At 43.5% G+C, this 11,028-nt stretch overlaps 1 protein-coding gene across 1 annotated transcript in view; it reads right to left on the minus strand.

The window, feature by feature from the left end:
- LOC116779960 (E3 ubiquitin-protein ligase KCMF1-like) overlaps positions 1–10,539 on the minus strand; it is a 32,332-nt gene extending 21,793 nt beyond the window's left edge. The window contains exons 1-2 of the mRNA XM_032674473.1: positions 10,497–10,539; positions 8,219–8,386 (exon numbers count right to left, since the gene is read on the minus strand). Coding sequence (XP_032530364.1) covers positions 8,219–8,386; positions 10,497–10,539 — 211 coding nt within the window. The remainder of the gene's footprint in view (positions 1–8,218; positions 8,387–10,496) is intronic.
- Between the last annotated feature and the right edge of the window lie 489 nt (positions 10,540–11,028).

Consider the following 11,028-nt stretch of genomic DNA (forward strand, 5'->3'; position numbering starts at 1 on the left):
TTCTTTCTCCAACCAGAAGGTTGCAAAGTTGCAGTTTCTATAAAGCAGGAGGGTTCCACCCCCTCCCCAGCCCCGAGAAACTGGTATTTTAAACTTTCTTAGGTTTGGCTGGGGGAGGTATAAGCCTCCCGCTTGGTTGCTAAGCAACAAACTATCTCTATTGTGTGAACACACCTTTATCTCTCCCCCTGCTAAGGCTAAGGCAAGGGGGGTTTTTTACCTTTCTTTTTCTTTTCTCTCCTGGCAAAAACTTTGTCAGGGGTTTACTTGTTGCCAAAATTCTGCTTTTTTTCTGCTGAATATGCTATTTTGGAAGAAGGTTTTTACAGGGGTAAGATACAACTAAGAATAAGGCATTTCACCAAAACTTTCACACAAAGATCCATTCCTCGGGAACCTCCTAAAACTTTCTGCATACCTGTTTTTAGTAAAACACAATTCTTTGGTTTTAAGTTACCCACAAGCGATTAAAAGGAGTAATGAGAGAGAGACCTTGCTTCTCTTTCCTGATCACTCACGTACAGTCTCCGCGGGCCCCCTCCCGAGCTTGTCCCCCATCCCCTTTCTCTAAAGTTATCAAAATCAAAGTTATAGATACTTAAATTATTAAATAGGTCTAATGGTTTCACTGCTGTGCATTTACTCTGCAGAAGATTCATGTACTTAAATTCTCCTCACTTCTCTCTCTTCCCCCGCATTCAAGTTATCCCCCTCTGCCATGCCATGGTTCTGTTGGCATGCGTGAGGGTTCGGAGACCTTTTATCTTATGCTGCCGCAGCCAGCATCGGGTCCTCGCTGCCTTCCGTATCCTCCGCATGGCAGCTTGGCCCCGATCCGGCGGGGTGGCCCCCGGCCCCGACGCGCGACCCCCACACGCCGGACTCAGGCAGCAGGTTGAGCAATCCCAAAGCAAATTCCTATGCTCCTGCGTCCATCTGAGGCACCTCTCCCGTGTAGCAGGAAAATGGGCACCTTGTGAACAATCCATATTGCTAGCTCTGAGGAACAGTAGGCCTCACTTGACATAACTTTGGAGGTTATTAAAAGACTAGTTTATAGTTGCAAACTGTGTGAAACTCTGTGTGTTTATACTTGCAAGTTGTGTGAAAACTGTGTGTTTATAGTTGAAAGTTGTGGGAAACTGGAGATAAAGAGAAAATTGGAAAGTCCTGGGAAAGTCCCTAAAGGCAGAGGGACTTTGGGCGGCACGAATGACGTCAGGACGCGTGGACAGAGCATCGGGACCAATGAGCTAAAGGCATGAGACGCGTGCACAGACTGAGTTATCCAGTCGCTTTGTTGTAATCACGTACCCGGAAAAAGCTAACTGTATTAAAGTTAACTCGTTTAAATAATAAATGGGACATCGTTCGATCACATTGATCGTCTGTGCGGTGTTTCGGAACTCCTGCCGTCCATACTCCCGGACCCTCATCCCTGGGTTTTAACAGTTACTAACAAACTCATGCGCGCTTTTCCACACACACACACAACCCCCAACACACACACAACACACACACACACTAGCACGGTACCGTTAGCAACACTGTGAGCTCACAACAACACATTGGACACACAACACAATTAACACGAGTTAACAAAAATACGGTAAGGCAGGTACACTATCTAGCCTGCTCCCTCTCTCAACGAGAAGTAGCATTTCTACGGGGCTGCTCCATTCCTGTTTCCTTCTGGGGCCACTCCATTCCTGTTTCCCTCTGGGGCCGCTCCATTCCTGTTTCCCTCTGGGGCCGCTCTGTTCCTGGTTTTTTTTTTTTTGCACTGCTGCCGCCAGGCTGCTCTCTTGCTGGCGCTCAGGCGCTCTTGCCTTACTCGCGCGGCGCTGCCTCGCTCTGCTCTGCTACACCATTAGGGTCTTCCGGTCATAGTGGCTCTCTGGTGTTCGTCTGCACCACGACTCCACACGGTTCGAATTCACACAGTTCGGTCGGTGCAGTGTGTGCCGGGCAGCGATGCACTTCCCCCTTCAGCAGGGCGACTGCTGGGCTGAAAAGTCTCGTAGTAGTGGCGGGGGATGGGGGGGGGGGGGGGCTGGCTTCTTCTTTCACTGCCTCCGGGGATGACTTACTAGGTTTTTCTTAATTTTCTGGCTTGGAGGGAGGTGACCTTTTAGAATCACGATCTTTTAAAGTTTTAAAGACAGTTCGCCACAGTTTCAGAATGCTGGCAGCCTGCTTGAGAGGCTCAGTGGCTGCATCAAGCACTGTGACAAGAGGTTTCTCCTTCATGGCTATCTGCGCCCCCATTATTTATTGTTCCCAGCAACTCACCTTCTTCCAGGTGTCGGTAAGGTAAGGTCGGACCTCTGGGTCTCAGGTCTGTCGTCTTTATAGCTTTACTGGGTTCCGTGGAGCTCCGCTGCTCCACAGACTCTTCTCAATGGCTCACCTATCCGGGTGTCTTGCGTCTGGCCGGCCTGGCAACTCCCCGTTGCTTTCAAGCTTCATTGAGCTCCGTCCCCACCGTACATCACCCTACAGTTCAAACTCTCTCTCTAGGAGATCACTTCAAACTCTTTCTCTAGGAGATCACTTCGACGCAATATCATATCGGCGTCACCAAATGTCGTTGTCGGGACGGACACCACACTGGGATTTCATGCAGAAAAGCCTCTATTTCATACATTGTTATAGTCTCCCCTAGCCAGCGTGTTTCACCATCATTGGTGCCCTTACTATATAAACATGTCAAGATTGGTTGCTCTATAGCTTCTGCAACTCACGGTGACTCAGTAGTTTAGGATGTCCGGCTGCCTCTGTGGTTCAGTAGTTCCATCTTCTTTGTTTATCTTCTTCTCACTTCGATGTTCACATTCCTTTACAACCTCGCAGCTGCAACCGCTCAAACTCAAGGTCCAAGCTGTCCACAGCCCAGTCGCCTCCCACACCATACAAGTAATATGCTGATTTCACACTAATATTTGAATTAAAAAGTTGAAGAAACTGGATGCTGACAAGCTTCCCCCCCAGGTGGTACTTCAACACTAATCAATAAACTTCATTAAATCAGAACCCTTAAAGCTTCCTTAAATTTATGTTTTGCTTCACATTTTCTAGCCAAAAAGCTTCCCGAGCCCTCCAGCTAGGTACCCTGCCAAAAGCATAAATAAACAATACATTCCTGTTTAGATCTCCCCTTGCTTTGTAAACAATCAGATAAAGACATATAATAATGTACTACATCATTTATATAGACTAACATTTTTTCAAACATCATTTTTTTTGTCCCACTTTACTGAATGGAGTGATCTAATCCCAGCAGTTAGAATTTCTAGTTACCTTATTTGGAACTCTCTAACAGAAACCTCCCTTTTCAATAAAAATACAGCACAAGAGCCACGCTTTCTAGAGTAAAATGTAAGTTTGACAGAGTCTGGAAAAAGTTGCAAATTGCTTCCATATAGCACATCAATATGTCAACCTTTTTGAAATATCTCACAGTATAGCCATGTCCAGTAGCAAGAAACAGCACGTTCTCTGTTTTTCTTCATACAAATTCATCAGTTTCTCAGTGTTCAGCTACAGAGCTAAGTAGTGCTTGCTGGGCTAACCACTCGAGAATCAGAAACACTCTTCTGGGTCTAACAGAGACACAGTGTCAGGGATTCAGTTAATTCATCCAGCACTAGCTGGATGATTTTTTTTGTTGATACCAAATACCAAAGCCATGAATACACACAAGTGATGATGCAGATTACAAAAGATTTGATGCCCAGTTGTCAACACCTAACACCGCCAACACAGCTGTCACTACTTGACATGCAAGACTAAATGAATCATCTTCTAATAGTAAAGCCTCAAGCTGAAATCTAGTCAATCTATCCAGACCTCAGTATCTCCTGAATTACAACACTCGTGTTATAAATATGATGATAGAATCACAGAATCAAGTAGGTTGGAAAAGACCTCTGAGATCATCGAGTCCAACCTATGATCGAACACTACCTTGTCAACTAGACCATGGCACTGAGTGCCACATCCATTCTTTTCTTAAACACCTCCAGGGACGGTGACTCCACCACCTCCCTGGGGAGCCCATTCCAATGCCCAACCACTCTTTCTGTGTAGAATTTTTTCCTAATGTAGGAATAGATACATTTCCAGAAGAATTCATAACAGGAAGTTAGGACTCGTTTCCCTAGGAAGGCTTTCTGCCTAGGTGATGGCTCTTTCTCAAAGGCAGTTTCAATGTTTCCCCCTCCTTCCCCCTCCTCCCCCCCTCCCTTGCCACAGCAAGAAAAGTTCTCAGCCTTACTTTCCTTGCTTTCTGGTATGCAGAGAGATAAAATGTTTGCAGACATGTACATGTACAAGGACTCCTTGGGTCAGAGAGAGTGGGGGAGGAGAGAGAGAAGATACAAAAAGCCTTTTGCCCCTGGGGCCTGATGCGTGCACCATCAAAAAAGTGGTCCTTGCATCTGAAATAAATCTTTTTTTTAATCCTTCCACTGCCGTGGCATTCTTGAGAAGAATATTTGCGTATGTTTACCTTACATTTTTGGTGTAGAATCAGCAGATCCCCAGAATAATCATGCAGTGGTTGTGGAGAAGATCAAGGACTGGGGGGGCTGTGTCAATGACCCCCATGTTGTCAGATGGCCGGACAACGACCCTTGGGGCCCTGTGGCTGCCTTTTTTGTGATGATGACTCCCCATGACACCTGGTTCAAAGTGAGGTCTGTGACAGAGGCTGGCCCGCAAATGATTGAGGCAGTTCCACGTTTACTGCCATGGGGTCCAGCATGTAAATCTGCTTGGGTGCTGGCGGGCCAGGTGGGATGGTTTCTGCTGACCAGACTCAGAGCCCTTGACCAGGAGATTGTGGCCTTGAGGGGCCAAGTGGCAGCCCTGGAAGTGCAGGTGGGTGATCTGAGGCGGGTGTGAAGCTTGGAGCGGGCAGTGTTGGCGGCTCATGAACAGCACAGTTGGGAGCTGCAATGGCTTTTGCACCATTTGGTGTCCCACATTGCTGATATATAGCCAATGGAACAGGCGAAGGGGCGGGCTCCGCAGAGCTGGGGCCCCATGACACAGGAGGCCTTGCCCCCGCTCTCCGCCCCCGCTCTCCAGTGCTGTGTTACCTTGGTGTTGAGGGGTCCTGGCTTTCCTGTATTGATGGGGTGTGCTGACCCCCTGGAAAGTTTTGTTTCAAATGTTCTGTTAGAAAGATGGTTATCTATGGGTTTCTCATTTCGGTCAGCGGGGGGGAGGCTAACACCAGTGCTTGGCTGACAGGTAGTGATGCCTTGGTCATTCCTGCAGATTTTGTTAAGCCTGCTCAAAGTTCATATAGTGTTTGGGGGGCAGCCGTTGTGTATAACACTGGGGGCACAGTCCCCCATTTGCTCCTAGCTGCGATATCAGCTGTATTTACCTCACCACCTGCTGATGCAGGGTGGGTGCAAGGCCCTGCTAGCTTATACAGATTCTTGGGGTACTGGCTTCGCCCCTGGCAGCTTTACTGAGTGGTCTGCTAGGGTTGGCCAGAATGACAGCTGTTTGGCTGTGGGCCAAACACTGGCAAGGGGCTTTGTACCATTGTAGACTGGCATTCATGGCATCTGCACGACTGTATTTTATTGTATTTGAAGGAATTATGTGACCCTTGGAGGATGTTATGGGGGGTCAGTAGGTTTGCTCCTTGGCAGATGCCTGCCTTGACAGCCCCCCCCCCCCCTTCTGTCGGGAATACTTCTCATGCATTCTTTGCTAACATTTGCTTCTCAAGTTTCCTGTGTTTCAGGTGTTTTCCACAAGCCCCTGGGCCTTCTCCAGGAGGGGAGGGGATCGACCTGTGTTTTGGGCTTCGGGCTTGCACTCCAATTGACTTCCTGCTGAGCACAACTGACACAGAGCACCTGTGATGTATGTATCTGAGTACTTTCCCAGTTCAGCCTTCTGCCTCACTGCTGTGTGCTGTTCGAGCCTAATGGCTTGTACTGCTCCCACATAACTGCCAAACTGGCTGCATTGAGATGGACTCTGACATCAGCAGGACTCCATATGACGGTTAAGGCACCTTGCTGCCTGAATGGTTTAATACCACAGCAGAAGGACTGAGACATTTGCCTCCATGTGCCTTTTTACACTGTTACGTTCTATGTTTTTGATCCTGGTGAGGCAGCCTTCCTAAATGAAGGGGTGGAGTGTAGGAATAGATACATTTCCAAAAGAATTTGTATCTGTCTAGGTGATGGCTCTTTCTCAAAGGCTGTTTCAATGCTTTCCCCTCTCCCCCCCCCTTCCCCCCCCCGCCACAGCAAGAAAAGTTCTCAACCTTGCTCTCTGGTATGCAGAGAGACAAAATGTTTGCAGACATGTACATGTACAAGGCCTCCTTGGGCCAGAGAAAGTGGGGGAGGAGAGAGAGAAGATACAAAAAGCCTTGGAGGAGGAGGGGCTTTGCCTTTTGCCCCTGGGGCCCAATGCGTGCACCATCATAAAAAGTGGTCCTTGCATCTGAAATAAACCTTTTTTTTAATCCTTCCACTGCCTTGGTATTCTTGTTAAACGTACCTGTGTATATTTACCTTACACTAATGTCCAACATAAACCTCCCCTGGCGCAACTTAAGACTGTGCCCTCTTGTCCTGTTGCTAGTTGCCTGGGAGAAGAGACCAACCCCCACCTTGCTACAACCTCCTTTCATGTGGTTGTATGGAGTGATGACGTCTCATCTGAGCCTCTTCTTCTCCAGGCTAAACAACCCCAGCTCCCTTAGCCACTCCTCATAGGACTTGTGCTCCAGACCCTTCACCAGCCTCATTGCCCTTCTTAGGACATGCTCCAGTACCTCAACATCCTTTCTAAACTGAGGGAATGACTCAGGGAAAACAGCAATTAAGAGGACTACTTCCTAGCCCTTGCCACTAGTCTTCCACATTCAGTACAGCCTACCATCCCTGCTGCATTAACATCCCTTGATGTAACTACAAAACAACATTTTCCCCAAACTCTCACTGCTATTTCTCTTCTTCACCATGGTACTTTCTGGTACAACATATTGGGAGAAGGAGGGGTGGGTGCATGCATTTTTGTGGCACTTTTTGAATTGGAAGTTAATTTACGAGTGAACTTTTTATCATATATCTATTTAATAGTCTGATAATTTGCTGTGTGGGCACGGCCCGCCCGGCTCGGCGAATCATTGGCGAATCACTGGCTAATCATTGGCAAATCAGTGTTCAGTTCAGTCCAGCAGTTTAATTACCTAGGTAGCCTCATCTCCTCGGATGGTAAGATTGACGGAGAGATAGAAAACAGGTTAGCAAAGGCATATAGTGCCTTCGGAAAGCTTCATAAAAGAGTTTGGTGAAATAAACACTTGAAGAAAAGTACAAAGATCAGTGTTTACAGAGCCATAGTGCTGTCTACTCTCTTATATGGATCTGAATCATGGGTCATCTATTGCCACCACCTGTGACTCCTAGAACGCTTCCATCAACGCTGTCTCTGCACAATCCTAAACATCCACTGGTCAGATTATGTGACTAATACATCTGTTCTAGAACAAGCAGCAGTCACAAGCATTGAGGTCATGTTGCTGAGAACACAGCTGCGTTGGGCAGGGCATGTCTCAAGGATGAAGGACCACCGCCTCCCTAAGATCTTGTTTTATGGTGAACTTGCCACCGGCTGCCGCATGAGAGGAGCCCCAAAGAGAAGATACAAGGACTCCCTGAAACAACATCTCAGCCTTGGTCATATTGATCAACATAACTGGTCTACTCTGGCCTCCAACCGGGAGGTCTGGAGACACACGCTGTTGATGCCTTTGAGAAAGCACGCAGGATCACCCTTGAGGAGAAAAGGCAACGCAGAAAGAATCATGCCTTGCAGAATTTACCACCTAAGGAGTCTTTCTGTTGTGCCTTTTGCAATCGGACATGCCTATCTCGTATTGGCCTTTTTAGCCACCAGCACGCTTGTGACAAACGTGGGTAGAGACCTTTCCCAAATCTTCATTCGCGAAGCCCAGCCATGATAATTTGCTGTGTGCCAAAACACTTAACCTAAAAGAATAAAGTATATTTCATATGCTAGAACCAAAGACAGAACAAGCTTTTTATCAAGAGACAGGAACTTGTTATGATTTTCAGCATGCTATTTGGAGGGAAAAAAGTTCCCAAGTGGTGAAATAAAATACAAGTTTTTAACTACTGCAAACAGCTCTAATATAAATTAAATTATTACTTACCAAAATCTACTCTTGTTAGTATGCACTGCATTGGATGGTCAGTTGTATGCCTCGTTGTCGTTGCACCACTCTCATAACAAGTTGCACACAAATCGTAATCGTAGCAAATTAAACACTTGTATCTGCGACCTCGAAAATTTCCTTTTAAACATGCGTCACAGCTGACACCTGTGAACAAAGAAAATTGCTTGAAAACAATTATTTCACATTGGTTTAATGATACAGATTTGTTGCTATGGCCCCCAACAACGAAAGGAATTCAACCAAGAAGCTTTTATGGAGCTTATGCACAATAAGACTCAATTTTAAGCATATTTATATCTTCAAAAAGGCAATAATCATCCAAAGTGAAAGTCAAACTCAAAGTAAAATAAAAAAACAGTCAAGCACTCAAAATGATAATTTGTTAGGATATAAATTCTTTTTAATCACTTTTTTCCACTGTTTGAAAGCTTGGTTCAAAACACTCTCGAGGTTAAAATAGTACAGTTTGTGAAAAAAACAAAACAAAGAAAAAGTCCACAGCAGACCATCCCGCAAGTCACACAAAACCACACACCACCACCACCACCACCACATAACACCACCTCTCCCTGGATTTTGTGTTTATTTTTATACTTTCTCATAGTTAAATTCTGAAGAATGCCACAACCATTTTTCACAACATAAACATATCTGAGAGCAGAAATTTAGGTCTTCTCTTTTGAAGTACAGAACAACTTTGAATACATCTTAATTTTACATTGCATCATCTCTTCAGTTTCTTCCTTTTGTTCAATCTTTGCACTGAAAATCAATCAGTCATACTGCCTGGGTCAGGAAAAAACTTCATTATCTTCTCAAGGTTTTTGCAATTTTCTTTATTTCAGTTCTCTGCTGTTAATTTAGATAAGGGCAAAGGAAGCATCATCCAGGCCCACAAAAACTTCCTTTGCTTGCAATAGTAAATTAAAGGCCTTCATGACAATAACTAGTGTGTACAACATGCGATATTTTGATCAAAGTCCTCTTTTATGATCAATTTAAAAAAGCTTTTCTTAGTTCAGTGCAAATGCAGAAAATGTCCTAGAAGCAATATTATTGGAAGAAAGCACCAACATTGACTCCAAGAGGATTAGTAGAGAAAGATCATCAAGATCTCAAAACTGCAAATATCCCAATGGTCATTTCCTAATTATAAACGTTATTATCAGATAAAAATCCAGTATTAACACAAGTCACCACTACTACCCATGATGTCAGGTCCAGAGAACAAAATTAAATTACATAGAATTCTCACAACATCTCTCCAAGCCAGTATTTCTTCATATCATTCTAAAATACCGTTTTCATTTTGATAACCTAACAGCAGGTGGCATAACATACTACTTTCATAGCCTTTAATGTAACAGGAGAGAAAAACATCAAGAAAAAAAATCCTCATAAATTCAGCTCTGTTCTTTTTAACCTATACATTTCGTTAATTAAAATTTTAGGAGTTTGCCTCTCTGCACCTTAAAAACAAAAAAATATAACCCCCCCCCCCCAAAACACTGGAAGATAACAGAATGACAAACTGAACGGAATGCATCCTTTGAGGAAAAACACACACTTGTGAGGGGTTCAATTATAGGCAGGGAACAGAGAACAAACGAATAAAAAAGTTGTGAAAAGAATTCAGCTTTGTCATGAAGTTCTGATTTACATGATGGGATGGTGACTTTTTAAAAGTTTTTAAAATTATTTCCTATTCAATGGAAACTGTTTTCCTGCACCTTCTTCAGAATGGCCTTATGGAAATTATCACAAAAGAGAAATAATCTGGCTTATTTTTAAATAAAGTTTTTGATGCATTTTACTTTGAAAATAGCAAGGAGACTTTTTAAGTTTTTCTACTGTCAATTACCAATACATAAATATACATGTAGACTGATTAACAGGTCCAAATAATGACATTTATACCAGTGTACCCTCACCTCACTATCAGAATAACTGGGGCTACCAAGTATAATTAAAAAACTTGTTGCTCATGGATAAAAATATGCTTGCTTTTTAATGCAACAATATTCCACTAAAGGGTAGTATTAAGCTAAAAGCCTAAAGATTTTTGACTCATTATACCTTTTAATGATTAAACCTCATTCCTAAAGCCATTTTCAACAGTATTCCCTTCTCAGTAATATTAATCAGTTTCTACATATAAGCATTTTGAACTTATGGATGAATCAAGAGATGCATAACAGTCCCATGAATTAAAGAGGAAAAAAAAGGTCGTTTTGCTTAAACACATTGGACTCACTATTCTGGTATATCAAGTTAAACACACTTTCTGCCTCTACCATGGCTAAAAATTTCAGAGAAGTTATCATACAAACATTTTATATGCAACATGCTTAATATTAACATATTAAATATATATAGTCCCATATTTATTCTCATCTTCCCAATCAAATATAATTTATTCTTATGCTATAACATTTGGTTAATCCCGAATAAAACTAAACAGAAATGAGGAGCTAAGTATTCATCAGACTAAGATGAACATCTGATCTAATGTCTAGAAACGGAGACCAGTGCTACATAATATTAGGGTTAAAATATCACCTCACACTGCGATTGATTTTTAAAATTACAAACAAAACTAAGGTGTGAAATCCAATAAGATAACCTGAATACCTAAAATGAAAAACTGAGTAGCCTTAAATAAGCAGAGATAACAACTTGCTTTCTCTTTGAACAGTAAAGACTTTTCCATTTGACTCCCCAATAATATTAGGCACAGGTAAAAATAACATTGGAAAGTTCACATTACGCTTACACAGGATACACAA

This window comes from Chiroxiphia lanceolata, chromosome W (genome assembly GCF_009829145.1).
Source record: "Chiroxiphia lanceolata isolate bChiLan1 chromosome W, bChiLan1.pri, whole genome shotgun sequence".
Taxonomy (NCBI): Eukaryota; Metazoa; Chordata; class Aves; order Passeriformes; family Pipridae; genus Chiroxiphia; species Chiroxiphia lanceolata.